This window comes from Trachinotus anak, unplaced genomic scaffold (assembly GCF_046630095.1).
Source record: "Trachinotus anak isolate AG129_WGS33_773 ecotype Australia unplaced genomic scaffold, CSIRO_AGI_Tana_v1 ptg000012l, whole genome shotgun sequence".
NCBI classification, from domain to species: domain Eukaryota; kingdom Metazoa; phylum Chordata; class Actinopteri; order Carangiformes; family Carangidae; genus Trachinotus; species Trachinotus anak.
Window position 1 is genome coordinate 22,716,203 of NW_027273863.1, and position 19,850 is coordinate 22,736,052.

Sequence of the window (19,850 nt, forward strand, 5' to 3'; positions counted from 1 at the left end):
TGTTTTGCTCAACCAACAATCTAATGCCAAAGATGTTCAGTTCAAAATAATATCAAACAGAGCCAATCCTCAGATTTCAGAAGCTGGAACAAGGGAACTACTTTTTCTTTCCTGATCGAGTCAGCTTTAGATTAAGACGACAAACAACTGCAGCTTGGGGAGAAATAATAATAATAATACTTCAGGAACCACATATGTAGAAACACTATTTTCACATACTTTTATTTCCACGGTTCTCCTCTAGCATTTTTTTTTACATTATTTTTTTATTTTTTACATAAGAACAGACTGTTATACACAGATATTGAAGCGGGGCAAAGGGGGTAAGGGAAGGAGACGAAAACCATACAAAATGGTGTCTACTCAAGCACAACAAAATCTATGTGTATAAAATTGTGTGGGTTGTTCCACAGTGGAGGCACCAACCACTACCTCAATTCTTTTTTTTTTTTAAATAGATTAATAAAAATACAATCTTTTAAATGGACCTTTTGAAGTGGACTGCAAAATTAAAGGTGGTCTAGAGGCATGATGACTGGATCGATAATGTAGGATAATGTGGGTCAATGGTGCCACACAAAAAGAGAGAAGTTGTGGCCAAGTTCGGAGGTGGACTTCCCCAAAAACAGAAAAAAATATTTCTTTTTAAAAATGGCACACAGCAACTAGCACTGGCTACTTTTCACCATATACTTGTACACTCAACATGATCAACAACGGCACACATTGGGGGAGGAGAAAAGAAAACAAAAACAAAAACACAGTCTTCTGTATTTTTCCATACGTTCCCAGTCGCCTGCCTTCAAAAACATTTGCTCTCCATGCTGTAGTGCTTCCTTTGTTAGACGTGTTTTAGTGGAGAGAGCACGGGGAAAGGAAATAGAGATGAAAGTGTGCAACTGTGTGTGTGTGTGTTTGTGCATGTGTTTGAAAGGTGAGGGGGTAGAGAGCAGCGTTGTGTGACAGTGGTAGTGACGACTCCATGGTGAAACATGGCGCGCAGTCCGTTAACACATACAGGTCTGTCTGCAGAACGTCATGTGGATCAGCAGAACTTCCTACAGTCTGCAGCCGTAAACACACCGGCCTCGACCTCAGTGTCCGTCTAACGTCTCTCACAGCAGCCCCCCCAACTCCCGCTGGGGAGGCTGCGACTCATAAATACTCAATCTACGGATACCTAGCTAGCACATTTTCCACTCTTGCATAACACGGAGACCACATACACACATACAAACCACCTGTGTGTATCGCAGCTGATGACTTCACAGTCCACTGTGACACACTGGTTGACCACACATCTCCATTCACCAGACTGATCGTCAATTCTCCAGTTTTGAAGCAGCACAGGGAGGTAACTGGAGGGCAATGACGGGAAGAGGGAAACAGGGAAAGCCCTCCTGGAGTCACAGAGCTCGGGAATGTCGGTGTGCCTTCGTTTTTTTTTTTGTTTGTTTGTTTGTTTGTTTTTAAAAATAGTGTATCATTTCCAATCACAGATCCATTGATTAACCTGGCTGAGGTGGAGCTGGGCCCCCTTGTTCTGAGGAACCAACATGGCCGCCCTTTGCTTGAGTCAGGGAGGCCAGTTTACCAACAGCCCCCCACCAGCAGCACTGTGGTCTGCTCTGAGGCCCCTGGCTGTCTGCCTGCCTGCTGGCCTTCCTGCCTGGCGGCGGGTTAAGCGGTTATCTTGGACTTGGAGGATGGAGCCATGCACAGAGTGGCCTGTGGGATATGTGGAGAGAGCCTGGAGCTAGGGGCGCCTGGTACCCTGTCATCTGTTGGCTGGGAAGTAGTTAGGGTCCAGGTAGTTGTAGCCTGTGCTCTGCGGCAGGCAGTAGTCCCTGTCCAGAAAGGTTTCTGGCTGGTACACCGGCTCCAAGTGGTGGTTAGGCTTGTGGGTCTCTGTCTTGAATAAGCTGGAAGACAAGAAGTGGGGAAAAATTAAAACACAATAGTCATGTAAGCACTCATGTCTTTGTGGTCAAACGATCTCATAGTGAGGGCAAAACTAAGTAATACATGTCAGTAATGCTGACCATAAATGTCTTGCTTTTTATATCCTTTAAAATACATATATCACAGAGCACATGTTGGATTATTACATATTCTGCTTTATTAACACTTCAGTATGTCACAAATAGGTACGAAATTTTCAGATAACGTTTTATTTAACTGGTCCCATATTTTCCAGCTAATTTCCTAGAAATGTTTCTCAGAATTACCTAAAAAATTAGCTGATACATTTCTGTAAATTCCTGATATATGTTATAACAGCCTTAAACAAAATCTTCCATAAGCTGAACAAACTTAAGATATAAAGGCTTAAGACAAAAGCCCTTAATATAAATAAACTAAAGACTACTACTACATATCATGATAATATTTACATTTATGGAAAATTCATTAAAAAAGAAAACAGACCGCTTGTTTGATGCAAATCTAAAAATGCAATGTTGTCATAAAGCAGTCATGCCCTCTCATTCACAACACTCCCTATAATGGCCTGACATGGCCACGATTTCAAAAGGGACAGCCAACACTGCATAAACCCCAAGCAGATGGTATGTGTCATCGTTTGGCTCCACCCTCAACACGAGATCTGCATGTGGCAAGTTTACTTTCATGACAGAGGTGGAGGATCTCACCAGTCGGAGCAGTTGGAGCAGAAATCGACCGAGTTGTCTGGTGGACAGTCCTGACAGTGCCATCGCACTCCCTGGATTGGCTCCGTGCCACAGACGTCACACTGCACAAAACACACACACACACACACACACACACACACACACACACACACACACACACACACACACACACACACACACACACACACACACACACCATCTTTAGAGCACAATATTGGACCAGTATAAAACTATTAGTGCTGGTAAAACCTGTCTGTAATGAACTGATTAATAACAGTCGCTGCAACATTTAAAAAACATTTTTTTTACTCTTTCTCTAAATAAAACTACTAAAGATCCATAAGGAAGCACATGCTAAATACTCAATACGCTGTTAGCATTGGTGTGTACTGAGACACAACCTGTCCCTGTTGACCAGCTGACAATCACTCAGGGTGTGATTTCATCTCCCCTCATACATTAACATTACACTTGTATGTGTAGAAGCATATGTGGCTTTATGTTGTGTCAATGATGTGCATAGTCTTCACCTTGTAGCCTAGATGCCGTACCCCGACCTTATCCTCCTGGATCTCCTGGAGCTTCTGTTTTTTCAGTCGCTTCAGTTCCAGAAGCTCTTTGTATTCTGGCAGGCTTCTCAACTCCACAGGTACACTCTCGTCATCCTGGGAGTGCAGGTAAGCAGGCAAACACACACGTACATACACATGCAAACACGGAAAGAAAGAGACAGAGGAGCATCAGGACATGCACACACAAAACATTTCTACAGGACTCCAGTGATCCATTCTGATAATGACATTCTCTAGATCTTTTAGACCCCACTAACAATTCTGCTGACAGTAGCGATCAGTCTAATTTTAGTACAGCAACATATCCGTGAACATCAGTATAGTTTTTCTCCTGTCTGAGCAACAATGTTGTCGTGTCTCTGTAGTGAGCAGAGATTGTCTTTCACCTCAGTGAACACAGGTGAAAACATGGACGTCCTTCACAAAGACAATGAATGTCTATCTCCAGCCTATACCAAACTCCACCGTCCTACAGAGAGGGCAAGTAACACTTCAGAAATGAAAAGAAGGGGCAGAGTGCAATATTTCGTTTTCAACAAAAAATATCACTCGCACTTCCAGGTCTTGACAGTGAATGGCTTTGTGAGCGTCCTGCTAAGCTGCCCACGCACTTGCCCTGAGAAGACTTTCAGTGCGACCCGCAAACACAGCCAAAGTAAAGGACAACCTGGTGAAGTGAAAAATTATTGTGGCCCATGCTGGCAACATCTTTGTGACTTCACTTCATACCGGCGGTGTCAGAGGTTTTGTTAACGCGCTGGTGGAGCCGGCAGCCTGTGTTCTCAGCAGGACACAGCAACCTGGTTTTACTTAAAGGTTACTGCCATCAAAGGGGGAGAAAGAAAATGTCAGTGCTTGGATAATGGCGAGCGTCAGGAGTTCAAATGGAAAAAGGCAAGGCTGGCCAGGCCCCCTGCTCTGATTTAGCAGTTTTCAACAGCACACACTGCCCTGGTAGGAGGAGGAGGATGGGGGGTGGGGGGGCAAGCATGATGCTTCATTTCATCCAAAGGTGTTAAAGGAGTTAGGAGGCAGAGGGACAGTGTGTCATCTGATACACATATAAGAAACAAGGCAGGGAGCATTTCGCCTTGTCTGAAATGGATTTAAATGAACTAGTCAGGTATAAAACAGTCTCCCAAAGGCACATAACATGCAGCTTTTACCAGTCTTTATCGCACAGGCCACTTCTTACATAAGGAGGAGAGGGTAAGACTGTGGATGGTGACAGAGAAGAGGACATGTGAGCTTGTGATTAGCTTAATTAAGCAGCAAAGTCCCACAGTCTGGTCAATGATCAGTGACACGAACAAGGTGAATGAGCTCAGTTACAAAAAAATCCCCCACAACAAATAAAATGGGAGGTGTGTGTGTGTGTGTGTGTGTGTGTGTGTGTGTGTGTGTGTGTGTGTGTGTGTGTGTAAACACAAGTATCCTTAAAGATAAAGACAAAGGCTTTGTGGCCTCCAGTAATTGATGCTCTGTGATGTAACAGATGACTGACCGAGTCGTCGGCAGAGGGGTCCTGCACGCTGCTGTAATACGCCGAGCGCTCGTCATCTTCATCCATGTAGACCGGAGGCTCATAGGAGGTCAAGAAGGTGGACGGCCGGTACAGGTGCTTATTAAGGTGGTGCTGCCTCTTACTGGATGCCTGGAGAACAGTTACAGTTACAATTACAAAAGGCAGACAGTCATTTTAAACATCCCCTTAACATGTACTGTAATAGGGCTGGGCAATATAGGTCAAATCAAAAAAAAAGTAGTAGTACAATGTGTGTTCTGTAAATCAATATTAAATATTAGAGTTGACAAAACTCTTCACTTTAATAACAAATTTTGCTAAAATAGCTGTTGAAATGCACATCGCAATTTGCAATTTGTTTTAGCCTAATAAATACAGACATGAAAAAAAAAGAGAAATGAGTGAAGAAACAGGATGAGAATAACTCATTAAAGAGGGGTCACTGAATGATTTGATGAGTATGAAAATGATGTGAATCATATGCTACGACTGATGCGTCAGAACGCCAAATGAGGGAATATCTCCAGTAGAGCTCAGAGACTTGGAGAATGGATCGGTGACAGGTGGTGGTCCAACATCTTACTACTACACTCTGCTGGTTTATCTTTCATTTAAGTCATCTGTGCAAGGTTCGTGGGATATGATCAGCTGATATGATCATGACTTTTCTCAAATATCCAGTGTAAATCACGCTCCACTCAAAATCACACTCATAACATCACAACACCATTCGACTGACATAGGTCGATATTGAATTCATTGCCCAGTCCTTACTTGAAGACACCTTACATTCATTAAGACGACCATTTGTCTTGATGAAATTAGTAAGTCAAGATGGTTAAAGCGTTTGTATTACATGAGTTAAGCGGTACCTTTTTAGTGTACATGCACAGGTTGGGTGTTCTTCCAGGCACAGGGATACCAGCTTTTGTCAGTTTGATGAAGTACTTTTGAACCCTACTGGCAACCTGGAAAGTTTTAAACAGGAAAATTGCTGCGTTAATTATTTCCAACTGAGGAACAGCTGCTTGAAGTAATTGAGGTCACACACAAACACGCATCATTCAGGTACTTGCAGGGAGTGCAGTTATCATACTAGTTGGTGTAAACTCTACACTTTTGCAATTTAATAGTCTGTTGCCATAGTTAAAGACTGTTAGACACTGACTTTTCAATGTCATGAAAAGCTAATAAAACCACAAGTAAACAGTGATACAACTGATTCACAGACGACTGGCAGCTAATTATTAGCCAATTCACTTTTTTCAGGTTTAGGTCATCATGAAGTTTGTTGCTGCTTTGAAGTGACTTCTTTCCAAAATCTGACCAGAAAATCCTGTAATTTGTTGCCAAGTTTTCATCATTTACAGATAAGTAACTAGATGGGTAATAAATGTGGATCACATAAACATGCATTTTTCTTCTAGTTATTCTGAGCTCTTTGTCACCTGTTTTGCTGTGCGATTTCCCAGCTCATCAGCAATCTTCTGCCATCTTCTGGACTCCACTTCCTCAGGAGGGAACTTAACAAGGAGCTGCTCCAGTTTTTTCTGGAAAATACACAAAACAACAGGTGAAAACCGACAAACTTCCTTATTGTACATATGATGACACTATGCAATGGTACGAAAGTATTCAGATGGACAGACACCAAAAATGAAAATGAGGTGAGTAGAAGAAATGAATAAACATCAGCTGCTTATAAACACGAAGGATGATAGAAATTATGATAGTTTGATAGTTTTGAGTGTAAATTTCAGATTTCTTTTTCTAAATATCAAAGTGGGAAATGGTTTTTATGATTTTTCTCTTTTTTTTTTATTATTTCCAAATAGCCTGTAAATGTTGCTATACCAGTGTCATCACACAATCCCCACACACACTTGGTTGTTCTCTCTCTGTTTATTTATGATGTTGTTTATAGTTTGTTTTGTGTTCCTGTGTTATGTGTAGGTTGTTTTTCCCCTGATGAAGGATGTCAGTCTGATCAAATACAGCGCAACATCTTACATGCTTACTACCTACCTGTTCCTCCACAGTCCACAGCTGGTTGAATGTATCAGGCTTGTTTGGGTGACAAATCCTCCCCCTGATCATCTGTCAGGAAAACAAGTGACAGGCATGTTAAAAGACTGACTCTATGCAAAACAAAAAGGGCAAAATGCTATTTGAAGAGATCTGTGCATATGAACTGCCTGGCACACTGAATCTGTCAGTTTGACAGAGAAAGCCCGGCTGTCAGATGTGACTCGAGACGTGTCATTGGGAAAACGCAGAAAAACAGCAACTCTTTTGAGTGACAAACAAAATCCTGTTAGAATTCAGACAGTGTAGTCCGGGGGAATGCAAATGTGTTTGCACAATATAAAGAGGGAGAGAGACGGAAATAATCAAGGAGTTGTCTGCTCCGTGCTAAATGCTTCGTGTTGTATAATCCCAACAATAAATTAAAAGTGAAACCTTACAGCCTTGAAAATGTGGAAAGAGACACACAGACACTAAAAAAAAAAGGAGGCCAAGAATAAGACATAATAATCAGACGTGTAGGAGAGGCGGTCCCCGCATGTTTCCATAGATACTATCTTTGTGCTCCCATTTCCTGTATGCTTAGAAGTAAGAAAAAGGGAGTTGAGGCTGGAGGAGGCCAGGCAGCGTAAAAATGGCAATAACCTGATGATTTGTAGGGCAAGATGCAGGAAATCAGGGACTCACCAGCTACAGTCAGAAACAGATGTAGCTGCATCTGCACTAATGATACACTGGGAGACAATCACCACTGTGATGACAGCAGCAGCTATTGTACAGAATATTTTAGTGAGGAGGCGGAGCTATACCTGCGTTTGCCTTCCGTTCTCTGGAGCATCACTAGTGGGCAGAGAGGAGTACATGGTGGAGGATTCGCCCTCTTTCTTGGGCTCTACTGGACTTTTTGGTCGAAGAGGCAAACCTGAAGGGAGGAGATAGACAGAACTATTATCTTTACAAGCTGTGAGACGACTAGAGTTTCTCTGGTGTGTGTTTTACTGTACACCCTTCAAAACAAAGAACTAATCTAAATTAAATAAAATTCACAGTCACTAAATTTATACGTGCCTTTGTCAAAGATCAGCTTTAGCCGCCGGGTTTTGCGTTTCTTGTCACAGAACTCTCTCTCAAAGTCACCAAGGCCTGAGGTGTACTGTTCCCACGCAATGTCAGGGAGCTGGACAACTCGCTGAGGACACGGCAGGCCCAAATTCACCTGAGGATCACAATAACCAGGGGTCACGAGCCATTAACAAATTAACACATAACCTCTAAAACTCTCACTGCAGTAATGTTACATATGTGACAACACAGGAGACCAAAAAACATTGCAAGACAAACTTCTATATTTCAGGATATTTCTACATTGGGTATATTTATACACTGGGTATGCTATATAATTTTTCTGAATAACTTCCTCAACAAGGGTTTTAAGTGATCCCTATATCTAGGCTCTGAGCTGAAACAAAAGGTTTCACCACTGTTTAAGCAAATACTTATAATACTTTCATTTTTACAGCAGGTGTCTTGATTGTATTTAGTGGTGTCACAACCTAGTTAAATCTAAATTTAACTGACAAAACTGGCTCATTTACTGATTTGCAAAAATCCTATAGAGTAAGCAGTCATCAAGATCCCAGTGTGCACATTCCAGCCCAGTTGACCTGCACATGCAGAGCAAACATCAGTCATACCATGGAAATGGAATAGCAGTCTGCACCCTGAATTTTAAAAGCTATCAAATATATTTATTCCAGCAACGTTTCAGCAAGCAAGGTATTCCTGAGGCAAAAACCAAACTCAATATCTCACATCTCAGAGAGTGGCTGATGCAGAGTAACTGAACATATCTTAAAATACAAACATGCACAGTGTATTTACACATTTTATGCAACTCCATCACCTCAGGTCTTTGTTGTAAAATTAAACATGACACATTTTTATCCTTGGCACTACTAAGCCTTATGCATGTTATTGAGTCAAGGACCCAGGGCTGTGTTTTGTTTTTTGTTTTTACCCGTTTCTGCAGCTGCTCCACAAAGCTGATGGGATCTGCGAGTGCCTCTCTCTGGTGACGAGCCAACGTCTCCAGGTCCAGGATGGCCTGCGTTCGCTGGGCCTCGAGAACTCCGATGGTCTGCAGCAGCCTCTGATAACTGACATGAAGGGAAGTGAGTTTAGACAAGAGTGGAATGAATGGACTGCTTACATTATTTAACCTGACACTTGCAATGCTGCAGTGCATCAAACTTTCAGACCCCAGACTATGCATAATTCAACCACGCTGCCCAGAACCTAAATGGTTGCACGAGACAGGAAGGGTTCTCCAGTCTTTTCCACCTATTTTGCCTATAACGTGTTTACAGGTGTCTGAGTGATACAAATCTTGCCAGTGGCTATAAAATATGCTCCTCTCTTGTCGTTTTGGCAAATACCTAACACCTTAAGAGTTACTAGTGCCTTCAAGAACTGCAGGTAAATAATAAAAGTTAGTCTGGTAAGAAAAAATGCTCTACAACACTGGTCTGATCTGTAATTATGCACAACACTCAGATTTCACAGCAAATATCAAAAACTTTGCAAGACTAACACTTGAGTTTTGCAGTGCTTGAGGAGTCTCCAGTGCTGGAGAAGTCTGACCTTTCCACTCCCACCCTCTGGGGCAACAAGAGAACTGAAAACTGAGCTGTCAATGACTAAGTGTGGTACTGACTCAGAGGCCTTACAGTGTGAGCAGAGCTGGAGGAATCGACAGGAGCGTGACAGCATCCTACATGGCTATAACCTAATGCAGGTGCTCAGTGGAGCCGAGTGGATCAATCCTTCCTAACAGGACATGAATGAAAATCAATGCACAGGACACAATTTATTCAATAGCTGCCGGTGGTTTGAAAATCCTCCACGTAAAAACATTCAAACAAGTCAACTGTCTTTAACCTCATATCCCTTGATTAGTTACAGACACCATCCATTTACACCAAGTGAGGCTCAGTTGACCTTGTACAGCTTCAGTTTGTACTGTGTTACAATACAAGCTGTAAATCTGTCTGCAATACGGGCACTAAAACATACTACTGCACAGTTTCTGTTCTGCAGTGATTCTGATTAAAATGTAAGATCTCTGCAAGAGAAAGCAGCACGCATGCTGACTTCTTCAGATGAACAGATGATCTGTGCATTAATCCGTTTTAGGGGAATGAGGAGAACTTGGCTCGGCTTCTCAGCACTCTGGACTCCCTCCAGGTGTCCAGGGACAAGTCTGGTGTTCCATTGCCACCTACTGGGCCTGAGGACCACTCACAAACACAGGTGCCAAATGAAAGGCTGGCCAGGACAATGGATTTGCTGTGTTAATGCCTGATAATTAAGGATTGAAGATTGAGTTTTGTTTTGTTTATATATATATATATATATATATATTTACATAATATAGGTAGAGGATAATTTGCCAAAATCCACAAAATTTTGAGGTGCAAACACAACATTTTATCTACACAGATCATCAATCGTGACAGTGTCAATTCTCCATATACAGTGGCCTTAAAATGCCTAGTCACACTTCCCTAAAAATGACTCCTCACTGCATTGATCTGCGCCTTCAAAAATCCCCCTTACTCAGCGCAATGAAACCTTGGCATGACAGAAACTTGATCAAATTACCAATACCAGTGCAGTGAAATCTTATTCTAAAGCCACTATCCAAATCTGAAACATTCACCAATGTTGTTGTCAAAGACAAAAGGACCTCAGCTGATGATGTCTCCAAGCCCCTAAAGCGCTCCACCCATCCTCCTATGAAGATGCATCACGAATCAGCTGACCTGCCACAGTGCAGTTAGCAGAGCCTGACTGCGCACAGCATGAGACCTGTCCACTAACATAAACATAATCTTGCATGACATCTGACAACAAAACTAGGAACAAAGCCCTACACTGAGAAAACCTTTTCCTCTAAAAAAAAAACCTCTTATTCTTATAAGGGAGAGAAGAGAAGCAATCAGAGCAGCAATTTTAACATCCATTTTCCTCAGGCTTTGGAACTGTGACAAATTGGCAGCAAATTCACACAATCACAGCACCAGATTGAAGGTGAAAATTAAATGCTGAAACATGTAAAACCTAAACAATAAGACAGGAGCTATAGTTAGATGCTCACTGATATTCCCATAATGACTGAGAAAAGACTCTAAAAATATAATGCAACATCCTGTCTATGTGTTGGCGGTGCAAAAACCCAGATACTCTTAGATCCCAATTCAGTGTTTTCTTACATTTGTTTTCAAAATAATGATTTTTTCCCATTATATTTACATTAAACCCTTACAAATTATGATAAAGAGTAAAATATAAAAAATAAAAATGATCTAGGTCATAACTCCTTCGCCTTTATCAACACAAGAACAAACAGGCACAGGTTTGCAAGTAGTGCTGCAACAACTAAGTCAATTAATCGATTAGTCCATGGACAAATTAATCAGTAGCAATTTTAATAATCAATTAGTAGTTTCAGTCATTTCTAAAGCAAAACAGCCAAGTATTCCCAGGATGCAGCATCTTCAATGTGAGGATTTGATGCTTTTCTTTTTTATATCATGAGAGTAAACCTATTGTACTTAAGGTATGGACTCCAATAAAACAAGCAATCATGAATATATGAACTTTGGCTGTGGGAAATTCTAACAGCCATTTTTCAATGTTTTCTGACATTTTAATAGACCAAACAATTAATTGAGAAAAAAACAACAGATTAATCAATAATGAAAAGAACTGTTAGTTGCAGCCCTAGTTGCAAGATAAATCTGAATGGTCATGAGATAATTAACCCGAATAGCAAAGAAAAGAAATATTGTTCTGCAACTCATATTTTGACTGTTTTCTTAATAACTTTCCTCTAATCTTGTCTATTGCTTATGAAATTTGGGGAGGTGTTACCTTTGCTCTTCGAACCTTTAACAGTTATTCAAATGAAGCTATCTGAGAGGTTCAGAGGACTGCTCACAACTCATTTACATATTTAGCCTTTAAGGAGGCATCACAAAACGTTTGAGAACTACTGCTGTACGATAATGTTTTGCACACAATAAGATTCTCATATGTACTAAAAATTGACCTAGGACTAAACTGAATAATACTTTAGGTTTTACAAGATGTACCAGTACCTTAAAAATATTCAATGCTTTGAGCACAAAGAAATTCACATTAACCGAAGTGCATCTCTGGTTCATTCAAAACCACAGACCAGAAGTAATGCAATGATCACAGAATGAAGTGATCAACATATGTGAGAGCTAAATCAACAAAAGATGAGGAGAAAGCAGAATCCCAGAGGAGATCCCACATACTCTTTATTGTGTTTAAGAGCCAGGTGGTCAGACTCAAAGTAATACACGTCTGGTTCCTCCTCTTCCTCCTCCTCCTCCTCCTCTGCAGCCTGGGTCTGTGTAAGGTCCTTGCTGCTCTCAGCTTCTTTGCCATCCACAGACACACCAACCTCGCCACCTGCCCTCTCTCCAGGATCCACGGACACTGGCTCCTCACTGGAGAGGCCAACAGAGTCTGATGGAGCAGGTTCCTCCACCATGGGGCAGTCCTCCTCCAGCCCAACCACCACCTCCCCCTCTTCCCTCAAAGGACCATTGTCTCTTGGAGGAGAGCTGGGCTTGGAGGAGGTGGCTTTGCCACCAGTGGCAGCCCTCCTGGGTGAAGTCCGTAGGGTGTATCTGTGTTCATAGAGCTCTGTGAAAGAGGGGGGCGTGCTGGATATTGAGGGGTTGCTCCCTGGCTCTGTGGGGGAGGGGGTTGTTGCTAGTGGGGGTGTAGTTTCTCCTGAGTTGCTGTTGTTGATTGGACTACTGTTCATGTTGGGTGTGTTGGAGGAGGTGGAGGCAGCAGCTCCCTGCACTGGTGTTAGTGGCCGGCCATTGGTATCACTCTCGCTCTCTGTCACCTGCTCCTCATGGGCCAGACACAAAGGCTCGCCCACCACGTCAACCTCCACCTCCTCTACCTCCTGCTCCTTGGCCACTATCAACTCAGGGACAGGATCCTCTGGAACAGCCTCAAGTGCCAGTGCAGATGAGGCTGGTGACTCCCCTGAACCAGAGACCTCCATCTGCCCAGGGACAGAGTTTCTACAAGGCACAGCAGGGTCAGGGGATGAGGGAGCCCCCGCCTGGCTACCATTGATAAGCGACAGGCAGTTGGTGGCAGAGGTGGGATTTGCACTAGGCTCTTCAGTGAGTGTGCTAGCTTCCTCTGCTTTATTCTCTCTGAGTCCATTAGAAGCTTTGTGAGCATTTGAGGGCTGAGGTGCCCCATCACACTCCACATGGCCATCCTCTGCCTTCGCCCCTGTCAGCTCACCTTCCTCTTTACTCAGGACAGGTGAGGAAGGAGCTGTATTAGCAGAGTTTTGGCAGGGAAATTCTTCACAAATGTTGTCCTTGCTAGGCTCTGGGACAGAGACTGGACTTTCAGGTTTCTGAGGCTCAGGGTGCTCTTCGTGTCCCTGAGGCTCTCCAGAGCGGGAGCACCGCTTGGCCCTTTTGATTTGAGGAGAGGCATCCCGCACCCCTTTCCCTCTATCACAGTTCTCAGGCTTCTCAGGAGTAATGTCTTTTTCTAAACAGGACACACCCCGCTTCCTGGAGCTGGTCCATTGCTCCACCTCAGCTGGGGAAGCATTTGAGTCAGTTTCCTTTCCCTGCAATGAGGCCTGTTGCTGGCCATCATGCTGAGTGTCCTGCTTGGCATCCTGCTTTGTATCATGTTTAGCGTCCTGCTTTGAATCCTGCTTAACGTCTTGCTTTGACTCCTGCTTTCCCTCCTGTTTGGTGTCCTGCTTCGATTCCTGCTTTGAATCCTGCTTGCCGTCCTGTTTCGACTCCTGTTTCGACTCCTGCTTGGCATCCTGCTTCGAGTCCTGCTTCTTCTTGGGTGAACGGGCCCTCGGTAGTGGAGACACCGAGGTCTCCTCCGGCTGGGCGATGCTGCGGTTCCTGAGGGTTCGACCACAAAAGTTCTCATCCAATCCATTGAGCCCCACTGATGACCTTGTGACACGCGAGGAACGAGACGCGGCCATACTACGGCGGGTGCCTACAGTCTCCTCATCCTGGTGCTCTCTCCTCTGCAGCAGAATGTGGGCACCTGCAAAACACACACAAACAGATACATGCACTTCATTAGGGTATTATAATGACTGAAGAGCTCAAGAGTTACGCTGTAGCACTAATATTGCAGTAGTTATAGGTTTGACTGTTTACACTGGCCAACCATGCTAAAAATGAATGCACGAGGTGTTTCAAACAAAAGCATCCCTCAAAAGGCCTTTGTTAAATACTGTTCGGGTCATTTCTCAGCTCACACCAGAGGGGTATTGATTTCTCCTGTCATTGTAGCTAAGCAACACCTTCTGGCCACAGGCAAAACAAGCTGTCTTATCCCAGGTGTGTGCTAAGGAAATACATTTGAAAGGTGTGTGATCAAAACAGGAAACGGTAATGTCAGATCTCCCATTTAGCCTAAATGACCAATCACACGGTTTCTTTCAACACTTCACAAAATGTCACAGCTTTGAGACTCATCTGTATGTGCGTGCTTACTCAGGAGATAAAGGTGACTACAGTGCACTGAGCATTTTCTGTGTAGAAAAGCCCAAAAGCAGGTAAGCTGGTGATTGAAAAAAAAAAATCGAAAGAACAAGTTATCATATATAATGTGTGTATTTCAGTGAGAGTATATTAATTTCCTCCCTGCAGAGATCACTGCTTATTCTGTCAGACAAAGAACAAATATGTTTCACTGTTTGATTGATTTCTGGCACAGAAGCTACACTGTAATTCTTAAATCCAATTCAGCAGAGATAACACTGCAGGTGTACGTTTGTCATCCCACACTGTAGTCTGTTTATCTCTTTATAACAGGTGTGCCAGAGGACCTACAGGCTACAATTCTTCCACAGTTTATTAGAACATAAAAAGATTGAAATGCTCCAACAACAAAAGTCCTACACAAGGCTTAAAGGCTTAAAGAGTGGACAAGCATGGAGGTTTAGGACATGATGATTAACTTCCAAACATAATTGAAGGTACAACAAAGCTTCCCAAAACACACTGTGTGTCGCTGATGAAGTGTAATAATGTGCATTACAGCAAAAACACAGTGTGAATTTGAAAATTAGCACTATCCAAATGCAACCACCACAGCAAAGTAGCTTTTATATTACAAATATCAATCCAAGAAACAGATTACATTACACGACATGAAATTCATCATCACAAAGGCCACTCAATACAAAAAATATCAAACTATTCATTTTAGTTGCCAAATCTGCAATTATAAACCATGTAAATACCTTAAATTAGTGATTGTAATGTAGGTATACAGTAATGAGCAATGATTAGCAATTATCTCTTATCACAAACAGTTAATTAAAGTAATTTTTGATGAAAGCAGTTGGATTAAAACAATCCCACCCTGGTTGGAATACATGTATTTATTCCCTAATTCCTGAGAGCATTCCCAATCAAGTCACACGCTTGCCACCACAGTATCCTCTAGATCATAGCTCCAACTAATAAATCTAACAACAGAGGACAATAAAAATGTGACGCAGTGAAGGTGATACTAAAGTGACATTCAGAGGGAGATGATCTCACTGGGTGTCCTTTTGCAGAAGATGGGACATAGTCTTAGACATTAATTGTAGAAGAGAGAAATTATTGCATCAATTAGCATTGGACATGCTGTTCATTTACATTAATTCCTAGCACATCAATCTGTGGTACGACCTCTGTCAAAACTAATTTAATACCTTGTTGCCAGGGACAATCTGTCCTTTCCCCTACACAGTGCTAACACAGCAACATCAAAGCCAAAGGCTACCCTGACAACACATACATTCCGATAATATTCCTTCAGGGAGATAACATAATAGTCACCTGGAATAAGCATTAACACATGCACATATTACTCACACTCCAGTAAAGACTCAAGCTGAGAAAGCTAATGTGATTTGTCCATCCATAAAATAAGAGAGAGAAAGAAAAACACAACGGGGGGAGCAGGGGGCAGGTTATTCAGAGTGAGCTCTCACCCTTAGACTCAACGCGACAGAACTAATTATCTGGCTCATGTGACTTGCTCTGAAAAACTAGAAAACTAATCACTTCTCCAAAATGATCAGGGTTACAGTTAAACAGAATAACTATATAAAATTTAGCCCACACTTCCTTATGCCAATAATTAACAAGTTCTTGGCATAGCTGGCAAGGCTTCAACTAATAATTAATAAATGAAAGTCCAACGTCACATTCAGGTGCCTGTAGGAAACATCAGAATAAGATTTATGTCTCTGTAACAATATAAAGCAAGTTGTGATTACTTGGCAAATGTGACTATCCTATCCAGGGGTACATCCACATTAAGCTGCTTAAATTTGTGCATGCATCTTTTTCTCTCCTTTTCAGCCCTCTGCCTAGACTAACACTGTTTTCCTCCCCCGAACACTGAGCTTTTCTAAAACAGCATCAGAACGTGTAAATCTGAAAAGACAACCTCTATTCACCAGTTTGTACAAGGTAAATAGAGCTATTCCGAAACCAGTAAAGTTAAGACAACCATTAGTCGCCACTAACCTTAACTGTGATCATTCTTTTTTTAAAAATGCCAATATAGCTAAAAAAAAAAAAAAAACACGACACAGTGTCATCAGCCTGGATTTATGGAGATTTTTTTCAGATGATGCTGCAATTATAACATACAGATTTTATCAATGCAGTAGATTCAGACTGCTGGTTAACATGTAGTGTTTATGGGCTGGAATTAAAACACTCTCATTCCATTGTCCAACAACAAAACCAAAATGAAACAAAACGTACATGAGAATTATATCATGAATTCAGCTGCGATAAAACACAGTGTAGGTGACCACAGAGAGCTGAAGGACACTGAACGGAGCCTCAAAATGATGTAACACACACCTAACAGAAGTGTAATGACTGCAATGGTGTACAATAAGGAGAATGCAGGTAGTTGGACAGGGTGTGAGATAGACTGCTATTTTTTCCAGTCCACACTGTTACAGAGTAGGTATGCAAGAACTTTTTTTATGGAGGGCTAATCATTAACACAAACCTCCTTGGCTGTTGATCATGTGGTGAATTAGCAACAAAACACACAGTACTGTGCAAAACAAAAGATGGAATTTTAGATGTATAGATTCTTATCCATCATGCAATACCATCGGGAAGGCATTGCATTGGTCCAAAATGAATTCAGCAGCAGGACAACGACTCCAAAAATACAGTCAGTCATAAAGAACCATCTTTAGTGACAAGAAGAACAAGGAGTCCTGCAACAGATGTTCTGACCCCCACAGAGTCCTGATCCCTAACATCATGGAGTCAGTCCTGGATTAGTGGAAGATACAGAAGACACTGAGACAGCCTGTATCCACAGAAGAACTACAACTACAAGATGCTCAGAACAACATACCTGACAAGTACTTTGAAAAACTGTGCGCAAGTGTACCACAGAGAGCTGGCAGCATTTTAAAGGGAACAAGTTGTCACAGCAAATATTAAGTTTTTTTTCAGTTAACTGCATTTGGTATGACCTTCATTGATAATGAAAATCTATTCATGGCTTTATTTTTGGAAGTATCCTAACTTTACTTTTAGTGCTTAAATCTTTTGCACAGTACTGTATATTATGACACTGGTTCATCTAAGTATACACGCTAGGAACATTAAAACATATATAATTTAAACCAGCAGTTGCCATTTTGGAAAAGACCAATTTGTGACACAGTTATATTTATTATTCTGACTTTATGTGAATTTTTTATTTTTTTACTATTGAAATATATCAGATGCTTTCTACTCTTCAAGCCTCTAAAAGTGCTTCAAATGAAAAAAATCTTACACAGATGCCTGACTCTTTGGTCGAGCTACATGTAATTCATGTCAACACTAAGGTCAAAGTGCCTGATCAGGGGTCTCAACTAGACACTGCTGTGTTTTATGGGGTCAAACAGCAATAAGGTCGGGAAACATTGCTTTGGACAACTTAGCTCTGTTTGATTGTTGCTCTCTCAAGTATTGATGGATAAATGACAGTGGCCCATCCTGATTTACTGAGCAATAATGTCATGTTTTAATGAGCAATTGTGTGTGAGACATAAACATTTAACTATGATTACTACTAATGAATAAAACACTACAAAGAATAAACTATTACTTCTTCAAGGAACATCACAACATACCATATCCGGGTAAACCTCACAAGTGCTAAGTTTCATTTTTGTAGTAGTGGGTTTGAGTGAGTTCATTCTTACCACAATATACTGCCATGCATGGTCACTGATGCCAACAAGGCTGAAAAAACAACAACTTCTGCTCATAGACTCTGCAGCTTAACCTTGCATTTTTAAAGCGGCAAAGCCAGAATATGTTATTAGTCAACACAGGTACCTCGACAGGACACATGTGTGACTTACCTCTCAATCAAACCACTTCCTGTTCTTCTCTAAAGCGCGTTTGGTTGTGAAGTTATGTTAAACACGTGCTGATAGCGTTACTATAATCATGACAAACCAGGGCTTACTTCTTGCTCGTTTGCTTTCATACATCAAACACTGGTTTCATTGAGATTTTGAGATTGTAAACGCAAGCTTTCCATAAGCAAACATACTCCTTACGAGCAAAGTGTGGCTAGTGTTGGGCAAACCAGCTAAGCTAAGTGAGTTTCGGGGGTGGCAAATTTGTCTTCTGATAAACAAGCAAGCTTTGAGCTGTTTTACCGTCGTGTTGGTCAGCTCGTCTCTGTTGCTGATCTGTAGTTCAACACTTCCACAGGGCCTACTGGCAACAAAAAATCCACGAAGTGGTGTTGGTATACATACCGACGAGAATCGCTCAGACCCCCACATCCCAGCTACTCAGCGCCGACAAAGTTGGAGGCATGAGGATGCTGTTAAACTACCGAGACTAGACAACGGTGCCGCCGCATGTGCCGCCGGTTAAGTTAGCCCTAGTTTGCGTCAGGTGAACTCTAAAGTTTACCCGTAAAAACTCCCGAACCACGTCCAGGCAAAACAACACAGGTGGTTCGCAGAGCTGGCGACCAGGGTAAACGTTAGCATGGACCAACTTCCAAGCAAACGTTACTTGACCTAGCTTGCTGCTAATCGAGCTAACCCCAGCAAACAAACTAACTTACCGTTAGCACTCATGGCTAAATATAAAACGTTAACGCTTAAGACACCAAACTGCAGACTGTTGCACCCGTGAAATTCACATTATCTTACACGCTTTCCATGACACCCAACTATCAAGTACACTACAATTTAACCAAGCCAATTTCATTTTAATGTTTTTTTTCTTGTGGACGACTAGTTAGCCAACTTGGCTAACGTTACCATGGCTAGTTTTCCAGTTAACCGCACCGCGCATAGAAGAAATCGTGGCGATTTCAGATGTAGCCGCTCTACTAACGTTACTAACATCGGGTACATGCTAGCTAGCTCGACCACTGACTCAGACGTTAAGTCCATCAACATCACAGAAAAGGAAGCGAATCGCCGCTAACATGATGTTTCGCCGAGGTTTACATTTCAACCTCCCGTACAGACAGGAGTAGCATGGTTAGCAGCTATTTCTATAACGGTAGTTGGTAACCAGTTAGCAGCTAGGGCTAGCCGCAGCAGGTTAATATTAGCTAGCCAAGCTAGCTGATTGTTCCGCGCATAACTTTGCCGATATATTTGTGTACTGCCAATAATGCATGTCGCAGACATTTTTTGGTGGGATATCAAATTCAGGTTTTGTCATTTACTGTGCTACAAGTACAGAATTGGAATCACACTTCTACATAGCTTTTGTAGCTCAAGAATTACACATACCTCACTTCCGTAAATTTGCTGCACGCTCGGCCGCAGCCATGTTTTCAGTCCAGTCAACTAGTCGGGGTGTGTGAGCCGATTCAGCCGCGCTTGTCAAAATGCAACACTATACATTTTTGCCCCTACCAGAAGTGCAGTCGGTCACATACTCTCTGGGCAACTCGATTAATTAA

General features: G+C 42.1%; 1 protein-coding gene across 5 annotated transcripts; it reads right to left on the reverse strand.

Annotated features, from left to right (window-relative positions):
• Positions 1 to 206: 206 nt before the first annotated feature.
• zzz3 (zinc finger, ZZ-type containing 3) lies at positions 207 to 19,809 on the reverse strand. Of its 5 annotated transcripts, none has more exons than XM_071491449.1 (12): positions 19,678 to 19,809; positions 12,116 to 13,922; positions 8,791 to 8,929; positions 7,842 to 7,989; positions 7,583 to 7,695; positions 6,774 to 6,845; positions 6,197 to 6,298; positions 5,621 to 5,716; positions 4,728 to 4,877; positions 3,182 to 3,316; positions 2,652 to 2,752; positions 207 to 1,922 (listed from the first exon to the last, which is right to left on the reverse strand). In XM_071491449.1, exons 2-12 carry the CDS (start codon positions 13,855 to 13,857, stop codon positions 1,778 to 1,780), a joined length of 2,943 nt encoding a protein of 980 aa, XP_071347550.1. In that variant the 5' UTR covers positions 13,858 to 13,922; positions 19,678 to 19,809; the 3' UTR covers positions 207 to 1,777. The 5 variants fall into 5 exon arrangements, with proteins under 5 accessions (XP_071347550.1, XP_071347551.1, XP_071347552.1 ...); XM_071491450.1 differs by lacking the exon at positions 19,678 to 19,809 and adding an exon at positions 18,679 to 18,813; XM_071491451.1 differs by lacking the exon at positions 19,678 to 19,809 and adding an exon at positions 18,577 to 18,714.
• Positions 19,810 to 19,850: the final 41 nt, after the last annotated feature.